This window comes from Delphinus delphis, chromosome 13 (assembly GCF_949987515.2).
Source record: "Delphinus delphis chromosome 13, mDelDel1.2, whole genome shotgun sequence".
NCBI classification, from domain to species: domain Eukaryota; kingdom Metazoa; phylum Chordata; class Mammalia; order Artiodactyla; family Delphinidae; genus Delphinus; species Delphinus delphis.
Genome location: NC_082695.1, coordinates 23,780,488 through 23,806,816, shown reverse-complemented (window position 1 = coordinate 23,806,816; position 26,329 = coordinate 23,780,488). Strand labels below are relative to the sequence as shown.

The window sequence follows — 26,329 nt, the reverse complement described above, 5'->3', positions numbered from 1 at the left end:
AAGGTAACAGACCAGAGTTTCCTGTGTGGTAGGACATCCTTTAGTCCAGCTAGCTTCTCAAACCTTAATGTGTCTGGGGATCAGCTGTGAACCTTGGTAAAGTGTGAATTCTGATTGTTAGGGCAGGGGTGGACTTGAAAATGTGGCCTCTTAACCAGCTCCCAGGTGGTGCCCATTCTGCTGGTCCACTGACCATGCTTTGAGTAGCAAGGCTTTAGTCTTCTGTGGAGAACTTGAAATATGGTGTTGATGTTGTCAAGCAACTCAGGTGCATAGTTACTCCCCAGGGTTCAGTTGGTGTCCATTGTGTTTCTATGAATGTCTCAGGAACTCAGGTTAGGGTCACATTGGGAATTTTCAGGCCTACTACTAAGCCTCAGTGATTATTAATTTGGATGGTTATGAGTAGCTTTATTATATGCACCTGCTATCCTGAGGGTCTTGAGCCCTTAATTTATAAACCCACTCAGGTCCATTTTGCCAGGCCAGATTCCTAAGATCAAAAGCTATGTTTTGGTAGTATTCAAATGTGCAATTTTTCTAAAGTGATTGCATTATGTTGAAGGACTTTGGGAGGTTATAGACTGGGGTCTCACATCAAAAGTCATGGATTAAAAATGGTTTAGACAGTGGTTCTCAAAGTGTGGTCCTCAAAACTACCATTTAGTATCATCTGGTAAATTGTTAGAAATACAAAATCTCGGGCCCCATCTCAGAGGTATTGAATCAAACTCTAGGGTTAGGGCCAGCCATCACTGGCTGAATAACAAGTAATTCAGAGAATTCTGACTCAGATTCAAGTTTGAGAACCATTAGTTTAGAAAACAGGAGGTAGTGAGGCTTATTAGTGGAAAAAGTTTGGGACTCATTCAGCTTTTTCTTACCTTCATCAGTGGTCCTTGTTTACCAGTTCTTGAGATGTAGTACCTGCTCTTCTATCAGTGATACCATCTTCTGCTTGAAGTACAAAATAGAAATGCTTTGGCCTGTCCCACTATTCAGATCCATGTTTTTTTCTTCAAGCGAACAGACTGATCTTCTTAGATCACAAAGTATTACGTACTTTGTGCTTCCTTCTTTGCTCCTGTAGCTTGCCACTGACTCCTTGTTGAATGCAGTCACCTGCCAGTTGGACACGGAATAAAAGCGGAGGACACTCAGAATATTCAGCTTGATACTGACCATTGTTAACCATGCATGTTAAATCTACCAGCTGAAAAATAGGTGTTGGATTATCTGAGCTATACCTGTGTGCTCTTCATTGCCTTGACCAGTTATAAATTGGCACCATTTTATTTGTCATTGTAGGGATCTTTAAAGGAGCCCACCCTAATTTGTGGCTGATGGGCAGTTGGTCACAGTGGTACAGCCATGTTTGTGTCTTTGCTTTGTTTCTTTGTTTTGTTTTGTTTGTTTTGGCCATGCCACACAGCTTGCAGGATCTTAGTTCCCTGGCCAGGGATTGAACCCGGGCCCCAGCAGTGAAAGCACCAAGTCCTAGCCACTGGACCACCAGAGAATTCCCTGTCTTTGCTTTAAAATCATTAAGAAAACAGACAAGCAACTGAATTGGACTGATTTGAGTAATCCTTCTAGCCTTCTTGGAGAGAATCATTTGCAAGACTTGAAGTCAAGCCTTTGAGAATACTCTTTGATTTAAATTCTAGGTTGAAATCAGTAGTCTGATGGTCAGTTTTTGCTATACAAAGATCTCATTTGATAACTTCATGGGTATCTCATAAACTGAGTTGAATAGTAGGCTCTAACAGGTGGCATTTCAGTGAGGCACTTAGCTATAAACTTCTAAGCTAGTATAAAAATAGGGGTGCCTGTTTATATGGGGGAAGGCAGAATTGTGGTACCAAAAATCATGATACCATGTTAATGTTGCAGCTGTCCAGAAACCTTACTGGAAGTTCTTAGAGGGGGCTGGCTGGCAACACCATAGATACTGTCTTCTGACTGCTCTTTACTACCTGTTCCGATTTTAAGTCATCTTGAAAAGTTGGGATTAAGGGCCCTTGCTCCCTTGGGTATCCTCTCCTCCTTCCTCATGGTGGGAACTTCTAGCTAGATAATGAGCCAGTAATTTCACAATTGGAACGTCTGACATAGAAATCTGTGGTTCTAGCACCCCTTCCTAAATCTTTGGTTCAGGAAGGGGTGCTGTAAGAGGAGCTGGCCTAGGGGGAGCCTGCCCGAGGAGTTGGCAGTTCGTTCAGGGTTCCCAGCAGTCCCACTGGACTGGGACAGACCCAACACTGAGTGACAAAGCTGCTGAGAGGGGTTGGGCACCTTCCCCTGTCCTCTCAAGAGAATCACTGGAGAGGAGAGGATAAGGGGCCACTGAGCCCCACTGCCTGGTTTGGGATCCCCCACTCTTCCACCTACTTAACCTGTGTTGCCTTCAGTCATATTCTCAACTTCTCTGACTCTCATCTTTTTCCCCTGTAAAATGCAGATAGAATAGTATCTAACCCATAGGATTTTTGTGGGGAATAAATGAGAAAATGAATATTAAGTGCTTAGAAAAGTGGCTGGCACACAATAAGTGTTAAAAACTGCTTATGATGGGGGCTTCCCTGGTGGCGCAGTGGTTGAGAGTCCGCCTGCCGATGCAGGGGACACGGGTTCGTGCCCCGGTCCGGGAAGATCCCACATGCCGCGGAGCGGCTGGGCCCGTGAGCCATGGCCGCTGAGCCTGCGCGTCCCAGAGCCTGTGCTCCGCAACGGGAGAGGCCACAACAGTGAGAGGCCCGCGTACCGCAAAAAAAAAAACTGCTTATGATGTAATAAAGGTAGGGGGAGATACTGAAAGATAGCTTCTTTAGATACCACCTTTAGATCAAGGTGCTTATTTTCTAAATGTCACAGTAACCATCTCCATTTTAATATGAAACCAGAAAGCACTATGAAGATGTAATGCTACCACCCTAAAAATAATTTTCATAAGTTTCCTTCTGGTACTTATTTACCTGCTTACTTCATGTTTTACATTGCTTTTATCGGTTGTATAAACGCATTTAAAAGCCAAGGTTTATTTTTATTGTGTTGGCCAGATCAACAGAAAAAGCAGGGTTTCCTTTTTTTTTTTTTTCCCATTCCCATTTTCTTAGCTTCACATAAATCCTTTCAATAGAAGAAAGTCTTTGCATCAAATCAGCCACCATTAGAGGCTTGGGTGAATCCAGGTGCTGAGTCCTGCTTATCAGCTCTGCAGGATCCAGTTTGCATCCTGACCTGCCTGTAAGAACTGTTCTAAACGGTGCCCCTTTAGCAACAAACCTCATGAATGGGGGATGGTGGAAGGTATCTCAGGCACCCCCTGTGTCATTCGTTCACCATTGCCCTGGCTGTCATCTATGAATGCCATTACCCCATTGTGATCTATTTTTAAAAGCTTTCTAAGCCTTTCAGAAAAGTCATGTGACTCATAGATTGAAATATCAGGTCAGTCAGCAACCATCTGAGAGCCTGATGGGCCAAGCCCAATGTTAGTGGGTGTGTGGAGGGTGGGGACTAGAAGAGGAGGTCAAAGGGGGACCCAACCCAAGCGCTGCTCCAGGGACATGTGCCTTCTTTAGGAAGAGCCAGGCACACATAGGTGAGATACTGGGGCACTTCTACGGCGCTCAGACCACTAACAGTAAAATAACAATATCCACGGTAATCATAAAAAGTTGGGCTTTTTATTCTTGTGAATTGAATTCAGCTCACGGAGGTAAAGAACATTTCCCCTTTCATCTCCTTCTATAAGTGACTTGTGTGAAATTCTATAATAGATTGTCATCAGAATGCATAACTGCTTCTGCAGGGGATTTCTGCAGAAAGAAACTGTATAAGGTTTTAACCACTGTTGCTTTGGGCTTATACTCACATCATTTGCTTTCTACTTTAATTCTGATCACTGAAAGTGGGTGTCCATATTAGTAATTCCCAAATAGACTCTTTGGGAAGACTTGACACATTTTCTTTAAGGAAGGCTGCTAAAACTAAGAAAACGTGTTTATACTTCCTTGGGTGTGGGACTCTTAGCCAATTAGCAGCTTGTTCTTGCCTGGTCAGGTTTTAGTAACCTATGCAAAAATTAAGGTCTCTGTTGATAACTCTTCTCTTGTCCAGATAATAATTTTAGTGAACTTGTTCACGATGTAAGTTTCTGTGGATTGTCAGGACTCTACAAAAGGGTAATCTCACATTCCCTCCTGAAATACTCATAGGGAAGGAGCATTCCCAGTTCAAAATGGGCACTTCGAAGTATTTTGCCTTTAGCCAAACTTGAAGGTTTTCTTTGAAAATATCCCAGAGGGATTCCTTTCCAGGAATAGTTGCTGTTAAGGACTCTTGAGATGGCAAGTTCAAGAAGACTTCTTTTGAGAGATTGGAGAGCAGTGGGGCCAGGGACCACAGTCATCTGCCTGTGCTAGCCACTAAGCATGGCACACAGGAAGTGTTCTGTGGACAGTTACGAAAGAGCAAACTCTGTGTTGACTTAGCGTATGGTTTCTCTCCTCCGCACTTAACTGGGGGATCCTCTCAAGCTGGGATACCATCTTAAGCAACTTAAGACATTGCTGAAGGTAACAGGTTTAGTTCTCTAAACCCAATGAGGAGGATCTCATTTTTCCCTAAATGTTGGGGTGGACCTTGGGCCACATTTTGAGAAACGTGATTGGTTTAAAGCACTACTTTTTAACCTCTGTGGGGTCCATTGGAGGTCTTTGGATAACCATTGGAGATGAACACTCACTGCAGAAATTGCACAAATGCGTTTTGTGTATGGTTTCCTTGATGCTGTGAAACTGGTTTAAGAAGCCCTGCTCTTAAGAACAGTACCTGTAGTTTGACCTAGATGTTTAAAGTTATTCCTAGGAGCTATTCAATCCAAGAATTGTTTTGTTTCCCCAGTTCTCAGACTGTTAATAAAGAAAATTGCTCTTCATCCTCTGTAGACAGGTGGGCTGTGTTTTGGACATTGCATTTGGTCAGAGGCATACCGTGGCACAGTCGGTGCTGCTGGCGTGGTTGATGCCTGTGTGCAACTCGCCCACTGTTCCACTTTGTGCTCTTACAGGCCTGTCAAGTTTGTACATTGAGCATTCACACCTAGAATACGCCAAGCGTATAAAGTCAACAGAGAAAACTGGAATAATATGGGAGGGAAAATTAAAACATTTTTACCAACCTGAGCCACTCTTTTGTATCCAAGGGTAGTTGGCATTTATAAATCTGTGATTAGAGCAGTAAGTCTGTAACAAGAGAAATTAAACAAAACATTAACCTCTGGTAACTAAACCTCTTAGTTTAATTTACTTAAAAAAATTTTTTTTGAGATAGAATTCACATACATAAAATTCACCCCTTTTAAAGTGTACCATTTAGTGGTTTTTAGTAAATTCACAGAGTTGTACAACCATCACTACTATCTAATCCAGAATATTTTCATCTTGGCAAACAAACTACCCATTAACAATCACCCCTGCCCCTTATCCCCTTCCCCCAGGCCCTGGCAACCATTAACCTACTTTCTGACTCAATGGATTTACCCATTTTGAACGTTGCATATAAAGAGAATCTACGGTATGTGGCCTCTTGTGTCTGAATTCTTACACTTAACATAGTGTTTTCAAGGTTCATGTTGTACCATGTATGAGTACTTTATTCTGTTTTGTTGCTAAATATTAATTGTATAGGTTTACCACATTTTGTTTAACCATTTATCATTTGATGGACACATGGGTTGTTTAAACTTTTTGGCTGTTGTGAATAATGCTGTGAGCATTTGTGTACAAGGTTTTTGTGTGAACATAATTTTTCATTTTTCTTTGGTTTATAACTAGGAGTGGGATTGCTGGATCATGTGGTAACTGTGTTTAAGTTTTTGAAGAACTGCCACCATTTTCCACAGCAGCCGCACCATTTTCCATTCCCATCAGCAATGTTAGAAGGTTCTAGTTTCTCTACATCCTTGTTAATACTTATTTTCCCTTTTTTTAAAAATAGCCATCCTAGTAGCCATTACATGGTATCTCGCTGTGGTTTTGACTTGCATTTGCCTGATGACTAATGATGTTGAACATCTTTCATGTGTTTGTTGGCCATTTGTGTATCTTTGGAGAAAAATCTATTGATCTTTTACCTGTTTTTTAAATTGGGTTATTGTCTTTTTGTTGTTGAGTTGTACGCGTTCTCTCTATGTTCTAGACTCTTATCAGATACGTGATTTGTAAATATTTTTTTCTGTCCCATGGGTTGTCATTTCACTTTCTTGACAGTGTCATAGGAAGCAAAAAAATTTCTAAATTTGAAGTCAAATTTATCTTTTTTCTTTGGTTGCTTAGGCTTTTGTTGTCATAGCTAAATAACATTGCTTAATCCAAGGTCATGAAGATTTATACCTATGTCTTCTTCTAAGAGTTTTATAGTCATAGCTCATATGTTTAAGTCTTTGATACATTTTGAGTTTCTTTTTGTATATAGTATGAGACAGGGGTAAACTTTATTTTTTTGAACAGTCAGATTTACAGAAAAGCTGGAAACATATCTTATATTGGTATGGTACAGTTATTACAATTAACAATGTTGATACATTGTGATTAACTAAAGTCCATACTTTATTCACATTTCCTTAGTTTTAAACCAGTGTCCTTTTTCTGTTCCAGGATTCCATCCAGGAGACCATATTACATTTAGTTGTCATCTCTCCTTAGCCTCCTCATTTCCCTTTTTTGTAAGGCTTTTTTTTACCTTTGTTCAAATATTTTTTGATCCCCGCAAATAGAACATTTTGGTCCATCTACGTGTTTTGCGGCTGTGTTAAAATTTTAATCTTTGCAAGTTGACTCCTAAATAAATAAAATCATTAGCATTTCAGCAAACAGCTGCAGTAATAATAGAGAACACCTATCAATTGGGCTCCCTATTATCATTTGGAGTTAACAGTTTCAAACAGAGCCTCATTGTTTAGAAACTTTTTGTATATTGAGAATATACATATTTAAGTATGAAATATATTGCCCTTGGTTTAATAGTATACTAGGATTCTTAGTTTAATATTTGGATTTGAGGGTGGTGGAGCGAGGGGATATGTAATAATCTTTGGGTTGCTTCTAATAGCAGAAGATTGCTTTGCAGTGTTTTTTCCTGTAGTGTATAAGTATTTCCTATATTGCAAGGTCCTTCCTGTTTTTACTGGAAAATGTTTTAAGCCCTACTGTTCTTAGGATTTCTGTATTGTTGCATCTGCAATCATCATAACTACTATTGGTCCATCTTCCCCACCCCTCACCACCAAATTTGTGTCACCCCTGCCCTTCTGACGCTGTGTTCACCATGCAGATTTCACTGGACTCTAGTCTCTACTGGCAATTTGCAGGTGGTATGTCAGTACTTCGACAGTTTTTTCAGAATTTTGAGTAGCCTTTAGACATTTTCTTATATTTGGAATTCTGTTTATCTCAGACTTCCAAATTTTTCTAGGTATATCTACCCAATTAATAAGACATAATTCATAAATGAATCCTAAATAAATGTAAATAATTGATATTCTGGTTTTAAAACTAAAATGTCATCTTGTTCTAGGGCATTTTGCTATTTCTCACCTAATGGAGAAAACATTTAGGTGCCTCAGGTGTCTGAAGATACTGAGTAACTTCATGGCATGCTTATATGCTGTGATTCCTGTAGGCTGAGAGAGTAACTCTATCCCTCCGTATTTACCCCAAGATATGGGAAGCAGTGATCAGAGAAGCAGCAAGCATTCTGTTGTGAGGCCTGTGACGGGGGTGTTGGAGAGGCCACAGCACAATGGTATATGCTTTTTTGCAAGGCAGTTGTAGCATTTTACTGGTACTGAGAGTTTGGGAATTGCTGGGGGTTTTTTTTTGCGGTACGCGGGCCTCTCACCGCTGCGGCCTCTCCCGTTGTGGAGCACAGGCTCCGGACGCGCAGGCCCAGCGGCCATGGCTCACAGGCCCAGCCGCTCGCGGCGTGTGGGATCTTCCCGGACCGGGGCACGAACCCGTGTCCCCTGCATCGGCAGGTGGACTCTCAACCACTGCACCACCAGGGAAGCCCTGGGAATTGCTGTTTTTAACTTTACTATGAAAATGTTTATATAAAAAGGACGCAGTGGTTTTGTGTATACGCATGTGTATGAGCAGGTGTGTGTGTGTGCACACGTGTGCATATATAACCGCACATATTTCCTAGTTCTGCTGAGAGGGCCTAGAAGCAAATGAGGATACCCAGTTCCCAAATCTTGATTTATTATACTATTCCCCACTTAAAGGAACTTGGATTTCTCAAGAAATGGCTGACTCTGGGGTTAGGACAGGATGAGTACAACACAAGATAGAAAGTAAGAAAGTGCTTTTAAAAAATGATGGGGCATGTCAAAAGGATGCAGGAGCCTGCTTGAAGAGACTCTCAATTTGAGCACCAAAATAATTAAGGACATTAATGAATTATAGACCATTGGAAAAGCTGGGAATCTGTGAGCCCATGTCAATAATAAATAGGTAAATAAAAGGGGGAGAAGGGAGGGTTTGTATTTACAGTGGAATGCCAAGTGCCTGACTGGTAATTATGGAGGGAGGCCTACAGTTGAAAAATCAATATTGGTTTGGCTCAGAATCACCAGTAGGTGCTAAATTTATGGGGAAATTTTGATGAAGGCTAGAATATTTGGATGATTTTAAAGTGTCTCCCCACAGATTGCATACTGATTGCAAATGGGAATGTAGTAACTAAAGAGTAAAACTGGAGAATACCTTGACCAGGTGGTTAACATCAAGTTAACATCACTGATGAGGGGCACATGGGTGACATAGGCATCCAGAGGTGCCTGAGGTGGACATCTGAGGTGGACATCTCTTAGGTTAGTATTCTGCTCCAGAGATGCTTACCCTCAATCTAATCATGAAGAAACATTAGACAAACCTAAAATGAATAATGTTCTTTTTTTTAAAAAAAAAAAAGTAGGCTTTATTCTTTAGAAATGCTGATGTCATAAAAGACAAAAGAAGTTGTAGAAATGTTCCAGATTAGAGACCAAAGAGACATGACAACCAATATCTGGTTCTAGACTGGATCCTGTGTTAGATTCTAATAAAAGGTAATATAAAGGGCATTATTGGGTCATTTGACAAAATTGGAATCCAGAGGGATAAAGTGTTATTGATAACTGGTTGTATAAAACTGACAACACTTCTCAACCAGGTTCTGCAGAAGTGAGCCCTTATGCCCTAAGGCATCCATTGTATGTAATAGATTCTCTTCTCTCCTGTGCATCTAAAGTGATACTGGCCAAGTATAATCCTTGGGAGAATGGAAAAATAGTCACTCAAATTATTTTCTATAGGGCTTAATTCTCTCATGGAGCCACAAAAAAAGGCTGTGAAAGAATATGCTCATTTTTAGGAAACAGGCACTGAAGTATTTAGGGGTAAAGGACCATGTACATTAAAAAAAAAAAAAATCTGTCCCTTTGTAAGTTGGCATCTAATGCATTTAAGACCAGTCAGAATAGCTGAAGGTTTTATGTAAGCCTAAAGCTACCATGCCTTGATCAGCGTTCAGTGTTGTGGGGTGTATTATTGGACAGAAGTTTATGAGAGAGTGTGTTTTAGCAATAAACTGATCACTTACGTTATTTGCCAATTCTGCTTGAGCTTCTGCTGAGAACCTTGAGCTGACTCTGGTTCTTTCTGGAATAAGTCAGGGTGTAAATAAATAAGAACTGTATGAACTGCTTAAGGTAGACAGTCAGTTACTGATAACAAAAATAAGTTGAAAATATGTGGCCCAAGAAATATTGTTCAAAATCACCATATGATTTCTCTTTCTAGGAGGAGCTCTTGGATATTAAAGAACGCCCTCATTCCAAACAAAGGCCTTCGTGCCTCTCTGAGAAATATGACAGGTATCTGTGGGGGTCAACTTCTTGTTACACCAAACTTAATAAATGGAGTTGTATTGTTTTGCTGGAATTACGAGTGGGGAGATTTCAGGGGTAATGACATTGGGCTTCCACACAAATAAATTGCACGTAAGCTATGAACATGACTAAATAGCATCTCACTGCACTGTCTTCATCGGCTTTGTTATTAATTAGCTGAAATTCAGAGATTTAAGCTGCAAGGAACTCTAAGGACAACTAAACCAATTCTCTTTCAACTAACTGGTGATGAAACTAAAACTAGAAAATGACACATTGGTCAAAGGCACCTTGTCAAAAAGCAGAATTAAGACTTGAACACAGGAGTCCTGACCAGAGTCTTTTCTCTCTACCAGTGGTTTTTTGCACTGTGCTTTGAGGGTCCTTCCAGGGCCTGCCTGGGGCAGGACGATCAGGAGGACTCTGGGCCTTCTATCAGTCCCCCACCCCTCACCCCCAAACAAGAGAGCCATTCAGATTTTTTGGGGTGGTTTGTTTTGTTTTGTTTTCGCTGCACTGTACGGCATGCGGCATCTTAGTTCCCTGACCATGGATGGAACCTGAGCCCCCTGCAGTGGAAGCACAGAGTCTTAACCACTGGACTGCCAAGGAAGTCCCCACATTAGCCCTTTTGCATCTTGGGCTCCTTCATAAGGTAGAAAGCTTTGGTTTGAGAAGGCTATAGCTAAAAATGGTCTGAAAGTCTCTTAGAATAACCCTACATTGCACTTCTTATGGTTATCTTAAGACGTTAAGGTCACTTTTTTTTTTTTTTTTTCCCGGTACGCGGGCCTCTCACTGTCATGGCCTCTCCCGTCGCGGAGCACAGGCTCTGGACGTGCAGGCCCAGCGGCCATGGCTCACAGGCCCAGCCGTTCCGCGGCATGTGGGATCTTCCCGGACCAGGGCATGAACCCGTGTCCCCTGCATCGGCAGGCGGACTCTCAACCACTGCGCCACCAGGGAAGCCCTAAGGTCACTTCTTAAATATCAAGGTAGATGGTTCATATTGGCCCACATTTTTAAAAATATATATAGTGTTTAATTTTTTGATAGACTAGCACACGCTTTTTTTTTTTCTTTTTTTGTGGTACGCGGACCTCTCACTGCCGTGGCCCCTCCCGCCGTGGAGCACAGACTCCGGGCACGCAGGCCCAGCGGCCACGGCCCATGGGCCCAGCTGCTCCGTGGCATGTAGGATCCTCCCGGACCAGGGCAGGAACCCGCATCCCCTGCATCGGCAGGTGGACCCCCAGCCACTGCGCCACCAGGGAAGCCCGCACATGCTTTTTTTAATTTTGTACATGGACAGTTCAGAAGGTTGCTAAATCTGGACTCCTCACCACTTTCCCCTGGTGAGGATGATACTTGAATAATGGCTATTTTAATTGGTTAGGAGTTTTTGCTAAGTCTCAGATTAGCTGGGGGTTTTCTTTGTTTTTGTTTAGTTTTTTCTTCATTAAAGCTGTAAAGGTTTTTTATGCCTCAAATTGAATTTTCTTGTTACAGCTGTTTCTTCTTGGCGTAAAATAGTTATCATGGGCACATATTCCCTTTGATTCTGAAGTGGAGACATTGTGCCTAATAATAATAATGAAAATAAGAGAGATGGAGGAAAGAGTTTCTCATCCTAGCAGAGCTAGAGTTAGGTACCAGATCGTTGGGCTCCAAAGCTTCTCCTCTGCACACTGTACCACCTGCCACCCCATCATTAGTGTGGGAGTAACGAAGTCAAACCCAGACTACACACTTTAGGCTCTTAAATAGCTGTCTGTCCTACTTGTGGGAAAAACTGAGACTGTACATAGAAATTCTGGAAAATATACACTAAGCCTTCCAGGAGCTGCTTCCAATAAGAGGATTAAGGGGCTTTTTCCTCCCTTTACTAATCTTCAGTAAACTGAGTAATCAATATTTACGGAGCATTTCTTTGTATAGGACAGGCATAGATACTATAATCCATATGCACCCCAAGGTTTGTGGTCTGGATGTTTCATTTATGCACAAACCACTGCTTTTCAAGTGACTATTGCTATTATGTGAACAACAACAATGTATTGCTGAATTTATTAGTTGTTTTTATTTTCATCTTAAAAGAGAGAACCATTCTGATGGCAACCATAAAGTTTTATATTGGAAAGGGGTTTCCATAACCTGTCACCTGAAGTAGTAGAAATTAGACTACGTGTGTTATTCATGGTGCAAGTTCTAACTGTTGGTGCCCTTTGACTTGCAGTGATGGTGTCTGGGATCCTGAGAAGTGGCATGCCTCCCTCTACCCAGCTTCAGGACGGAGTTCACCAATGGAAAGTCTGAAGAAAGAGTTAGATACAGATCGGCCTTCCCTGGTGCGCAGGATAGTAGGTGAGCACAGTCTCTGAGAAGTGGGGGCAGCAGTTTTGGAGACAGTGCTCTTTGCTGCTGGCTTCATTCTTAGCTGTGAGAGTTTTATGCATTGGGAGAAAGTATCATTATCAGGAAACTGACTTAACAGTTTATTTCTTTTTTTTGAATTTTATTTTATTTTTTTAAAGTTCATTTCTGATTAGCAGAGTAAAATCATAGCCTTCCTATGTAGCAGTGGTGAGTAGACTGTATTAGGCTATGTGCTTTTGAATTAAAAGTACCAGGTCTTTCATTGAAGTGGATAGCTGAGTTAGATGTGGGGACCCTAAAGCTGCGCTGGAGAGCTGGTTATGCCCAGTCTCAGGTGAGACTTTTCCTCAGGTATAAGTTAGTTCTGGCAGTTCTTAATTCACAATAGAGTATGATCTGAATACTGGGTTTCGATGTGGTTTGCGACTGGAGTAAAGTTTGATCTTCCATACCTTTCCCCCATTAAACTAGAAAAGTAAAATGGATAGCGGGCAATATAAAAGCTACTCAAGGAACTAGTTGCAAGAGGGAACTCTTTTTGAGATGAGAGGAACACGTATCATAAAACCAACTTGGAACTGAACAAAGAAGATGGGGTGATGACTGTAGCTTGAGCTGTAAGACCCTTCTACATAGATGAAAACTTAGAAGCAACCTAAATGTCCAGCAGTAGAAATGAAGTTGAGTAAACTTTGGTATATCCATATATAGGAGTGTTCAGCTGTAAAAACATGTTGGAGACATGTTCACCAAGTTATGCAAAACTGTCTATTTTGTGTCTTATTTTTGGACGAAAACAGACAGTGCATGGAAAGTCTGGAAAAGTGCATACCAAAACATTTTAGGAAATGTTTCTAGTGAGAGGATTAAAGGAGGTTTTCCTCACTTGGACTTATCTTTAGTTTTCTGATTTTCCTAGGAAGAATTTTTGTGTGTGGTGACATGTTTTTCTTACATCTTTACTGAGGTAAAATTGGCATTCGATAGACTGGTACATAAATGGCACATAAAGTGTACCATTTGATGTTTTGACATGTGAATACAATGTGAAACCATTACCACAATCAAAGTAATAAGCATTTCCATGACAGCTAAAAGGTCCCTTAATAGCACCCCATGTGTCCCTTCTTACACTCCACCCCCGCCCCACAGGCAAGCACTGGTCGGCTTTCTGTCACTATAGATTAGTTTACATTTCCTAAAGTTTAACATAAATGGAATTTTACAGTACGTATTCTTTGGGTAGCTTCTTCCACTCAAAATAATTGTTTTAAGATGCATTCATGTTTTGGGGTATATAAAAGTTCGTTCCTTTTTATTGCCTAGTAGTATTCCATTGTGTGAATTTGCCATAGTTTATCAATTTATCTGTTGATAGACATTTGGGTTGTTTCAAGTTTCTGACTATTAACCAAAACTACTCTGAACATTCACGTACAAGTCTCTCTATAGACATGCTTTCTTTTCTCGGCTGAATATCTAAGAGTCGGATGGCTGGGTTCTATAGTAGATGTATCTTTAATGTTTTGAGAAACTGCCAAGCTGTTTTGCAAAGTGGTTATCCCATTTTACATTTCCACCAGCAGTGTGTGAAAGTTCTACTTGCTTCACATCCTCATCAGCACTTGGAACGGTCAGTCTTTTTGATTTTAGCCAGTCTAATAGGCATGTATCACATTACTGTTTGATTTACATTTCCCTAATGATTAATGTTGAGTATCTTTTCATATACTTATTTGCCATCCATATATCATCTTTGGTGAAGTGGCTCTTCAAACCAGTTGTCCTTTTTAGTTTTTAAGAGTTGTTATATGTATCGGATACAGGTCCTTTATGAGATATATTCTTTTCTTTTATTGGCCACGCCTTGTGGCTTGCAGGATCTTAGTTCCCCAACCAGGGTTCAAACCGGCACCCTCGGCAGTGAGAGCTCAGAGCCCTAACCACGGAAATTCCCTCAGATATATTCTTTGAAATATGTTCTCCCAATCTGTGGCTTGTTTTTGTATTCTCTGAACAGTAACTTACAAAATGCAAAAGTTTTAGATTTTGATCAAGTCCAGTTTATCTTTTTTTTTTTTTTTTTTTTTTTTTGCGGTACACGGGCCTCTCACTCTTGTGGCCTTTCCCGTTGCGGAGCACAGGCTCTGGACGTGCAGGCTCAGCAGCCATGGCTCACGGGCCCAGCCGCTTCGCGGCATGTGGGATCTTCCCGGACCAGGGCACGAACCCATGTCCCCTGCATAGGCAGGCGGACTCTCAACCATTGCGCCACCAGGGAAGCCCCAGTTTATCATTTTTTAAGATAGATTGTGCTCCTGGTGTCATGCCTAAGAAAACTGTGCTAACCCAGTGTCACAGATTTTCTCCATATTTTCTTCTAGAAGTTTTATAGCTTTAGGGGTTACATTTAGATCTATGATCCATTTTGAGTTAATTTTTGTATATGGTGGTAGGTATGAATTTAAGTCTTTTCTTTTTGCATGTGGATATTCAGCTGTTCAATACTTTCAATACTTTCTTTTTAAGTGGTTACTGTTTCAAATACTGACACCTACTGTAGTTTATTAATTGACAAAACATTTGCTAATAATTACATAGATAAGAATTTAGTCAAGGGACTTCCCTGGCGGTCCAGTGATTAACACTTCGTATTTCCACTGGAGGGGGCGAGGGTTCGATCCCTGGTCAGGGAACTAAGATCCTGCATGCTGCACTGCGCAGCAAATTTAAAAAAAAAGGCGGGGGGGGCAGTTAGTCAAAACAAAGGGATTATGGAGATTAATCATGGAAAATTATTGATTATAAAGTATATTTATTCCTCCAAAGAGATGAAGGTTTGCTCATCTTCGTTAAATATGTGAGCTCTCTAGCTGTTTTAGTGGTGACTCTTTTCCAGTACCCCCATGGCCACCAGTCATGGACAGACCACCTAGAGAGGAAGAATGCCCTTGCTGATTTGCTTAACTTTCTCTTTCCGGCATCTTTCCAGATCCTCGAGAGCGTGTGAAAGAAGATGACTTAGATGTTGTTCTCAGCCCACAGAGACGAAGCTTTGGAGGGGGCTGCCACGTGACAGCTGCTGTTAGCTCCCGGCGCTCAGGAAGCCCATTGGAGAAAGACAGTGATGGGCTCCGCCTGCTTGGTGGACGAAGGATTGGCAGTGGGAGGATAATCTCTGCTCGGACCTTTGAGAAGGATCACCGTCTTAGCGATAAGGACCTGCGAGACTTGAGAGACAGAGACCGAGAGAGGGACTACAAGGACAAGCGTTTCAGGGTTTGTCTTCTAGATCCTCTGGCACCTCGTGTGTTCACTTCGTTTATACCGGGTTACCCTGAAATGCTGGGTGAACATAGCCCGTTGTTAAGCTGGAGGGAGGAACAGAGAGCTGGGGGTTGGGGAGGGGCTTCAGGTCTATAGCATAGCATCTTCATTGTACTACTGAGCGTTATTTAATTCATCAGTCCTTGATTGAGGTAGAAATGCCGTAACTAGAATCCTGTTTTTTATTTTGCATTATGTACTTTTCCAGAGGGAGTTTGTGGATAGTAAGCGTGTCTTTGAGCGTAGAAGAAATGATTCCTACACAGAAGAAGAACCAGAATGGTTCTCAGCTGGACCCACAAGTCAGTCTGAAACCATTGAGCTGACTGGCTTTGATGATAAGATACTGGAAGAAGACCATAAGGGGAGAAAAAGAACAAGGCGACGGACAGCCTCTGTGAAGGAAGGTCAGCAGAAACTTTCAGAGGAAAGCTCACTGTTCTGAAATGAGATGTGCTTATAATTGGCTTAATTGTACACTTAGGAATAGGCACCAGTGTTAAAAGTGGCAAGTTTTTAATGTTGAAGTCTGATTTTGAAACTTCTTCCTGAGTGTGAGTTCAGTGTGTGTAGATTGTACTACTGTCTCCTCAATTTGTCCTGCCTGCAGTGCTAAACAGAAAAGTCTCCCATTACCCAGTAAGAGAACTATGTACACCAAAGGGTTCCCCAGAGGTAAGAGGATGTGATAGAAATAATGAGGGGTCTCATTTATTGAGCATGTATGTACTGGACACGTGGTAAGCGTTTTGTCAATATAATCCTACTTCTGACAACCCTGTGAAGCAGATATTATTGCGCCCATCTTATAGATGAGCAAATGGAGATGCAGGCAGCTTATGTGACTTGTCTGTGGACACTGAAGAAGTGAGTAGGGAAGTTCGGAGTTGAATAAGATGCTGTGCTTCAGAGCCCACCTCCTTCACTATGGTGTTAGGCCTTCATAGTGTTGTCACTTGGCTTCTCCCAAACTCACTTTTCTCAGGTATCTTCCTTGCTAAACTGAAGAAGCCAGAGCTAATGTGCGAGGGGTACCTGGTGAAGGGTGGGGGCCCACTAGTCGTGTTCAGAGCAGTGACCAGGCTGGTGGTCTTGGGAGGAAGCAGGGAAGAGGCAGGTGGGTAACCTGGGAGACTTTGCTGTTAAATTGCCTTTGAGAGATGCCTTTGTCTCACACTCAGACTAAAGCAGCACCAGCAAGTGTGGTCTTTTCACCTCATGGTAAAGATCAGGCTTCTGATGAGAAAAAGCCCATCTTTTTCTTAGATGAAATCTGAATTTCAACCATTCTTGTATCAACATGGGAGGAGCCAAAAGTAGCAAAATATATCAGTAGTGTCACCTCCTCATCTTACAGATGCAAAGAGACAGGACTGGAAAGAGGTGACAACCAAGACCCTGTCCCGTGGGTTTAATGGCAGTGCCTCAAGTATCAATAGAATCCAGGGGTCTGGGCTCTCTCACCCCATTGGTTAATTGCCCTAGCTACTGTGTTTAAGATAAACAGGTATTCTAGTTGCATCTTGGCTGCAAGAACGAAAGGACTGGGAGGGATGATGAGCACCTTTGAGTCCATTTATGTCTGTGTTCCAGCTTTCCATTGAACTTGGTATGTAGAGTTCTCTGCAGGCATGTAATAGTGCTGGGAGTATAGCCATGGACAAGACAAATGTGTTCCTTGCCTGCATGATTTTAATACAGGTGTGTGTTGAGCACCTACTCTACAGGGCCCAGTGCTAGGTATTGTACAGATGGTGATGAATGAAACAATTTGAATATGTATTTCACTTATAAACAAAAAACAATTATGTAGAAGGAGGAAATGGTTAAAACCCTCCACTGATAGAAAATTTTAATTTGTATTCTCTCTAAGGAAAAGTATATGTTCATTCTGGACTTCCTGGCAGTCCAGTGGTTAAGACTCCATGGGGCATGGTTCGATCACTAGTCGGGGAGCTAAGATCCTGCATGCCGTGCAGTGCAGCCAAAAAAAAAAAAGAAAGAAAGAAAAGAAAAGTATATGTTCATTCTGAAATGTGATAATAACACTTGCCCTTAGTTATCTTTCCTGGGTCCCTGGCTTTTGAGACTATCATAATAAATGGCCAGTTGTGTTTGTCTGCTAATGCATGTTCCTACCCACTCTCAGTTGTCAGGTCCAGTTTGCTCTCAAGCTGGCATAAAATTACACATGGGGCACTTCTGCTGCTTGCATCTCTGTTAAGAGATGTTCTCATTTCAACACAAAATAAAAGAGAATAGGAGAAAAAAAAAAAAAGAATAGGAGAAATACTAAAGTTTTTTTGTAAGAGTATGAACTAAGTACAGACTCTCTTCTGGCTGTCATCCTAAAGTAGGTAGACAGGTTCTGGTGGGTTAAATGAGCTAGAAGCGAGAAGCACTGCTCTAGTGGAAAAGGACACAAACTTGGCATTGATTAGGCTGTTAAGTTGTTTACCTTTTCTAGGGCTTGGTTTCTTTGTCTGTAAAATGAGGAAAATACCTCCACCAAAGTAGTCGTTATAGTTAAATGTCAGTCTTTAAGGAACATCGTTTACCTCTGCTGGTTGGCAGTAAGTGTGTGCTGGCCCACTGGAGAGGCTGCCCGTTGCCTTGTCCATGGCTCACAAACGTCCGTCTCGCCAGTTGCCTTAGGCCCTCAGAAGGCCCAGGGTTCTGAGGCGGCAGGCACCTCTGTGGAGGGGCAGTGCTGCCTTACACACACAGCACAGCATGGAAGAGCACTGCTGGCCCACCTAGGGTTGAAGTTTCTGCCACCTGCTAGTATTGAGACCTTGGGTAAGCAAGCCACTTAACCTTTCAGTTGTTGTCCCCTGCCTTGTTGTCTAGCTTTTTGAAGTGTTATTGGAATGAAAGCAGATGATAGCATTTAGCCTCTCTTGGTCTAGAATATCCTGGATGAATAATGAGACTACAGTCCTGTTGGGGCCTTTTGAGAAGGGATGGGTCCAGGCTTTGGCACTTTTTTTTTCCTAGGAGGACTTCATGTCTGCTGTGATCTTGAAACTATAGGCAGCTTTTACATTGGTGCTTTTGCAGGGAGGGGCTTTAGGAGTTCTGTTCTTCAAATTAATAAGTTGATTCTCCAGTATCTCAGTGCACTTATTTTAAAAGGAAAAAGTCTGTTTTTATCTGAAGGATTTTGCCTTTTGCCCATCCTCTGGCTAAAACTAAGATGTTAGCTTCCGTCAATGGAAACTTGGTAGCTTCTCTTAGACCTTATCTTCCCATGCTAACAACCAGACATAACTCAGTTTTAAATGAACCGGGCACTGCAGAGTAAGACAAAGCTGATGAGAGCAGCTTTCCTGCCTCAGAAAGCTCAGTCTCACCAGACTGTTCCTATAATATAGTGTGATAAGTACTCTGAGAGATAACACAAGCATTATAGAGAAGGTGGTGATTAATTTTTTGGTAGGGTAAAAATGGGTAGGCAGTGCAGACTTTGTAGTGGAGGTGCCATTTGAGCTTTGCCTTGGATGAACTACAATCAGTAGGCAAATGAAACTTGCCCTTGGACTAGGTTTCACATAAATACCTTAGGTTGCTGAACCCTGACTTAAAGTGGTGATGCAGATGCATGGGTGAAAGCAGAGCCAAATTAATTTCATTCCATTTTTAAGCAGTAAGAGAGGCTCAAAAATTGTCCTTTAAAAAAAAAATTAGAAAAAAAATCCACTACATTATAGAAAACTTGAAGAATGGGCAGAGGAGGGATCATAATCCTTCCTAAATCATGTTGGTGTTCTGACTTGTTACTAAGTCTTTTTTCCTCCTCTAGCTTCCATAGGAAGGGAACTGTTTTACTATTGCAAGTGCTGCACTGGCACAAGAAGTCTGCTTTTAAAGTCATCTGTGGCTCTTCTGCATGTGTGATGATGCTGAGGCCACAAAATATGTCTGGAGCAGTTTACATGATCAGACTGTCTTTGTCCGGTTTTGCTTTCAGGCATGGTCGAGTGCAATGGAGGAGTGGCCGAAGAGGATGAGGTGGAGGTCATCCTTGAACAGGAGCCTGCTGCTGATCAGGAAGTGCCAAGGGATGCCGTCTTGCCCGAGCAGTCCCCAGGAGAATTTGACTTTAATGAGTTCTTTAACCTTGATAAGGTGCCATGCTTGGCTTCGGTGAGTGTAGCAGCATGCTTATCAACATGGATGGAGCAACTGTAGGGTTAAATTTGACCTGAGTCTTTAAGATACCTCTTTTTAAAGTTTTGTTTTGCTAGGTGATTGGGAGTTTCTTGGCTTTTATTCTTAAATATTATTTGAATTTTTGTTGGCTTCGTTTTGAGAGGCTAAGTGAGAATTCTATACCAGTTAACTTTTTCCAGGTTGTTAGCATTGGATTAAGAATTCTTCAGATGTTTAAGAACATTGTCTGCTTTTATTTTTAAGTTGTTAAGTGTTTGTTATAGAGCCTTATTGTGGAGGTGGATTTTTATTACTGATGATCAGTATCATACTGATCTGCATTCCTTGGGTAAGGCTGGTTAGGTGGTACCTGTGTGATGTGATGGTTCCGAAAACCTTTCATGAAAAGGAATGTGGGATACTATCACTGTTGCTGTTAAACTGTTGAGGTCTAATCTTTCTCGACTTTTAAAGTAGAAACAGTAAGACATCCCAAATCTTCACTTGGTACCTGCCCTTGCTCCTGTCCCCTTTGGCCATTTAGGGATTAGTAATGCCTCATCAAATTTTTGGAGAAAAGATAAAACTGTGGCCTGTGCCCCCAGAATTGAGATTTTTCTGTGGTTGCTGAAGGAGTGCATAGGACTGATGAAATAGAATTTTAAAAACCATTTGACCGAAAGCATCTGTACGTCCCAGATGTTCTTTACAGGACATGAAATACAGCAAGTAAGTTTGACCAGTCCTTTAGAACTGGTGGTTCTAACTTAACTTACTCTACTCCTTAACTGTAACTGCTTCTTGTTTGATCATTGCATGAGTGGACAAAGCTGGGCATGACAGAGAGGCATGCCTTTGTCATTTGCCTGCCCCCAAAAGCCTAAAAGATGGCCACCTGGAATAGGTGAGCAGACACTGCATAGCACTGATAGGTACAAGGCCACAGGTGAGTTCTAGGGCAGTACTTCTCAAATTCTCTATGGTGAAGGCCAGGTTTTATTTCCAATCCATTGAGGACCAGTACCTTAGTATTAAAGTACAAATATCACAGCAATGCCCAGTTGCTATAAAAGTTGCTAAGCATTTACTCCGACTCTCAGCTTACCTCATTGTGGACCAGCTTGGCCCAAGACCACACTTTTCTATAGCGCTGTTCAGGAATATGCGGAGGGCGGCTGCAGATCAACCGGCAGCTGCGTGGTTTTGCTCCTTAAGTACTAGCACAGTTTTAACTGTAAGTCCTCTAGCCAGATACGTCACTTACAGTGAGCTGGCCAGTAGTCCTTTGGCTCACTATGAGCGGAAGGGTTGCATCCAGATATGAGTTTAATTTACTTGATGTAAAACTGAGTGATCCTCTCAAATTCTTAGCTTTTGAGGGGACAGTAATTTTTTATTTTTATACCAGCTGTGTTTAGTGACATTTTTTTTTTGCATTCCCCTAGAAGACAGATGGAAATCTTATTGTAAAAAGTTTTCACAGCAAAAGGTCAAAATTTAGAGGCCTGTACTTGGCTCCAAATGTGAGTACCTGTGAAACTTACCTGTGTAACTAGGCAGAAGAAGAATTCAAAACTAAACTTTTAATAATAGGTAACATGCATACAGTGCTGATTGTTTTAGGCTTTGTATCCAATAAGTCATTTAATCCCCACAAAACTCTTGTAAGTTAGATTACTACTGTTTCTGTTTTACAGGTGAGGAAGGCAGGCACAGAGAGGTTTAAATAACTTGCCTAAAGTCACATAGCTAGTTAGTAGTGGAAACTGAATTCTAATTTTTGTAGTTTCAGTTAACAGTCTTTACTCCTAATTCCCCCCAACTATACTGCCTATAAAGCATAAAAGGGAGGAATAGGAACTCAGCACCATCTTATCCTTTGGCCCTCACCCTCAATCAAAACTTGGTTAATTCTGAGAAGGTACCTGGCTAGGAAATCTCTCCATGCTTTTCATGGAGGGTACTACTCATTAAGGTGTATATTCTATAATAGATTCACTTAAAAGCAAAGCTGGGATCAGTAAAAAGAGATGCTCTGGTTGTGCTGTATAACCAGCTGGACTCTATTATAATGCTCAGAAAATGACCAGTCAATTGGGAAAAATAAGAAGGGCTATATAAGATTTGAATATCAACTGACAAATAATATAAACTGTTTGAGGTATAGTACCTGGCACTTAGCAGGACCCACAGATGTTGGGTATTAATTGGCATAAACAGAATTACACCTATATTTTTAAGCTATATTTACTGGCATTGCAATACATCAGAAGTTGACAGCCACGAAAATCTGTACAAAATGAAAATTTAGATCACATGTGCAAATAATTTCAGTTATGTAATTAAAAATAAGCTGATTTTAGATATGCAGCTCTTACTACAGTACCTGATACATAACAGGTACATAGAAGTATTTTGTTTTTGTTTTTTTTGCGGTACGCGGGCCTCTCACCGCTGTGGCCGCTCCCGTTGCGGAGCACAGGCTCAGCCGCTCCGCGGCATGTGGGATCCTCCCGAACCGGGGCACGAACCCACATCCCGTGCATTGGCAGGTGGACCCCCAACCACTGCGCCACCAGGGAAGCCCCATAGAAGTATTTTGAATGAAGAAAAACGAAATCAAAACAAATCCTAAACTATGTAGAGTGATGAACAGGAGCATGACATAGAAAAACCTTGGTGAAATAATCAAAAGTGTGCTAAGGTGAAAGTGTGTAGCCTTAAATGCATTCATTATAAATCCAAAGAAAAATCAAGCTAGAGTGAAACAAATACAAAAATATGGAAATTTCCATAAAAGTGGAAAGTAATGAAAGAAAAGCATTGATTAGTAAAACTTAGTAATTGTCAAAGAGCAAAAATATTTCACAATATCTGTATCAGAATAATATGAATCCTAGGATATGACTAGTCTAAATGACCCTTAACGGACCAAACTAACAGTCATATAGGTTACCTTAAAAATGCTATTAAAAATGTAGTCTAGAAAGAGCAGCTGAAACATACCAGACTGCAGTTCACAGTCTCCTCCTCTTGACTAGCTTAGGCTGTGGGATGTAGCGGCAGTCAGCTGAGTACCAATGTGCATAAGGGGAGGGAGGGAGGGACTGGTATTAGAGTATCCCTGCTGGCTCTGGTAAAAAATGACTGACTAGATAAACTCAAGATTCTTTTTGGGTTCAAAATGCTCTAGCTTCTTGAAATTGGCATTTATAGTAAGTGGTGTGTAAAAGCGACTGTCTCTACTTATGTTTTAGCTATAATAAAACTTAGCTTCTCTAACAAACAAAGTTGGTCACTGATCAAAATATGGAAATGACTTTCTTAACACTTACTGTCAAATCTTTAGAAAATGTCCAGATACCTTATATTCACTTCCTTTACTTTTTCATGTTCCTCCTGTGTATCTTCTGGCTTTTTTCCTATACAATATGATCAGAGGAAATAAAAACAAAGTGCAAAGCTATTTTTACTATTTTTAAAATTTCAAACTCTTTTCAAAATTAAAATATTTTAAACAGCTGTAGCTTTTACTTTTAAAAATTCCTGTTTATCACCAAGGTGGTTGGGTTTTGGGTACAATTCCCAATTTTTCACAGTGAAACATCACTATAATGCTTCTCCTATAATTTAATGATTGCAAATTAGTGGACTTGAAAGTCAGCATTTGCTGGCACAGCCTGTTTGTTTACAATCATTTTGTATTCATGTCTGCAGGGTTTGCCAGTACTTGTCAAAGCCAAATCCAATAAAAAAAATTGGTCTTTGCCCTAAAAAAAAGAAAAAAGAAAAAGTCAGCATTATTTAAGGTATGAGAGTCTACAAGTGGAATGTGATTGAAACTGTTGAATAATACCTAAGAAAATAGAAGTACCCCAAGTAATCAATGTCTCGGTCTTGTGTTCAAGAGAATTATTTGTGGCTTAGATTGGGTATGTGTTATGAGAAAATTCTTCCAGATAAGAATAAAAGAATAAATCTAACCTTCCACTGCTGAACTTTGACTAGAAACTGGGGGTTTTAGACTTCAGATAAAACAAAGTCCCTAACTCTGTCATCTGTGTACCAGTCTTGAGAAAAACCTGTTTTCTGTTTATGCCTTATTGTCAAGGATGTGCCTCATTTTGGGATTGATATTTGCTTTATCTTGTTTTTTCTAAATATTGATAAGAGAACTGCATAAAGGTCATTTTGGATATTTAATTAGATTTATAATAGGGTACAACTGAAAATTTCATTTTCAATGCTTAAATTTAGTTTTTAAGAAGGATTGGTAATAGAAATTGCTGTTATGAAACAGCGTTGAAGAAATTACTTCTGATCATAGTGCATCATTTAATTGCTCTTATTATTAAACCAAAAACTATGGAGGTCAGATCTAAAAGAAAACGAACACCTGAAAACTTTCCATTAAGTTCAAACAGATATTAGAGATCAATTAAAAGTTCATCTTTCACATTCTGACTTGGACTTTGATTAGGAAATATGACTTGGAAATATGATCTTTATGAGCTCTACTTTTTAGCTTTTGGGTTCTGAAATTGTCAGCATTGGATTTCATGATGTTTATTACAACCTTGAGGTTGCTGAAGTCTGAAGCAAGGGTTTTCTTTCATCAGCTCTCCATACCTGATGCTTAGTTGAAGGTCACTCATCAGCTTGGCAATGGAATGCTTTACTCTGGTGCTGATTTTGATTTCAAAACTATACCCTCTTAGAACATTGATGGATTTTCTAATGAGGCAAAAATAGAAAACCAGAACACTTTCTGTAGCACAGATGTTTTGCTTTATATGCTTAGAGAATACATGGTTGGTTATGCCCAAGTTTGGGTTACTCAGAAATGATCCAGGAGGGGAAGAAAAGTTAAAGATGATCAGAATCCTAAGTTCTGAGGGTGTTTGCCTTCAGGTCAGCAGCATCAAAGGAAGTTTCAAAGTAAGTGACCCTTTCTTAAAATTTGAACCTTCTTGTCCTTTTCACCTAGAAACTATTATCTTAGCTTCTTTTATCTTTCCCTTTAGATGATAGAAGATGTTTTGGGAGAAGGGTCAGTCTCTGCCAGTCGATTTAGTAGGTGGTTCTCTAACCCGAGCCGATCAGGAAGCCGATCCAGCAGTCTTGGGTCAACACCACATGAAGAGCTGGAGAGACTTGCAGGTAAAATTGCTTCAGGTTCTGGTCTTAATGTAGACTGAGCTTTCCCTGATATGGTTCATTTTGTCTTCATTAGTCAGGGGTCCATTAAAGGGTTTCTGGATACTGAAAAAACCCTTCAATTGGTGTCCTTTTAATACTGTTGAAGATATGTTTCTGTGCTTTATTGGGACCAATTAATTATGAATATATTTACTTGCAATACTAGGTCTGGAACAAGCCATCCTCTCTCCTGGACAGAACTCGGGGAATTATTTTGCTCCTATACCATTAGAAGACCATGCTGAAAATAAAGTGGATATTCTAGAAATGCTACAGAAAGCCAAAGTGGATTTAAAACCTCTCCTTTCCAGCCTTTCTGCAAATAAAGAAAAGCTTAAAGAGAGCTGTAAGTTTTTATTAGAGTCTGCTTTAGATATTTGAAACATTTGGATGCTCTGTCTTAATGGCAGAATTGGTTCTAACAGACTGCTATCTCATCAAAAGTCAGATAATGGTGGGTTTTGTTTAATGTTCTTCAAAAAAACTTTTTATCAAACAGTACCACCTCTTTGAGAATCTGGTAGTCACTGGGTCACAAGCTCCATGGTAAGAACTTTTCTTCTAAGTCCTCCTTACCTGGAGCCTGAGTATAACACTCCCGTGAATGTTGTAGTCCTCCCGAGCATAACTTGGCAGCTCCTCACACCTCTGCCCCAGTCTGCCATGTTCTTGCTTAGGTTATTAAGCCCTCAACATACAACCTTCGTGATATATTAATCATAGTGCAGGTAGCACTCTTTCTCATGTTGGGCCATCTGGGATTCCTGTCCCTGGTAATAAGTCTCCAAAAGACTCATTATAAGAAGTCCTCCTGCAGGATCTCAGTGCCTTCAGTTTGTCTGTTTTTGGTGTCAGCCTTTTCTGACCACCTCAATTCAACTGTGAAATAAATTATTTTCACCTTAACCATCATGGTATACAAAGAGAATTCCTACCACATATTCCTTTGCTTCGCTTAACCTGGACTTTTTTCAACCTTTCAGCACATTCAGGGGTTGTGCTTTCAGTGGAAGAGGTAGAAGCAGGGCTCAAGGGCTTGAAGGTGGACCAGCAGGTGAAGAATTCAACTCCCTTTATGGCAGAGCATTTAGAGGAGACCCTGAGTACTGTGACCAGCAATCGACAGCTCAGAAAAGATGGAGATATGACTGCATTCAACAAGCTAGTGAGCACCATGAAGGCAAGTGGGACTTTGCCTTCTCAGCCCAAAGTCAGCGTAAGTATTTGGCACAAACCCCAACCTTTTCTCCTTTTCCCTCTTTCTATTCCACTTCCCACCCAATAAATGGCTTTTAAAAAAGGTATTCCGAGTAAGTTGGAAATTCTTTAGTAGTCAGT

At 40.9% G+C, this 26,329-nt stretch overlaps 1 protein-coding gene across 3 annotated transcripts in view; it reads left to right on the top strand.

Annotated features, from left to right (window-relative positions):
* EIF4ENIF1 (eukaryotic translation initiation factor 4E nuclear import factor 1) overlaps positions 1-26,329 on the top strand; it is a 43,163-nt gene that overhangs the window by 3,337 nt on the left and 13,497 nt on the right. For all 3 annotated transcript variants that reach the window (XM_060028399.1, XM_060028400.1, XM_060028398.1), the window contains exons 3-10: positions 9,849-9,922; positions 12,174-12,301; positions 15,306-15,592; positions 15,849-16,047; positions 19,611-19,786; positions 24,817-24,952; positions 25,158-25,337; positions 25,975-26,207. In XM_060028399.1, coding sequence (XP_059884382.1) covers positions 9,849-9,922; positions 12,174-12,301; positions 15,306-15,592; positions 15,849-16,047; positions 19,611-19,786; positions 24,817-24,952; positions 25,158-25,337; positions 25,975-26,207 — 1,413 coding nt within the window. The remainder of the gene's footprint in view (positions 1-9,848; positions 9,923-12,173; positions 12,302-15,305; positions 15,593-15,848; positions 16,048-19,610; positions 19,787-24,816; positions 24,953-25,157; positions 25,338-25,974; positions 26,208-26,329) is intronic.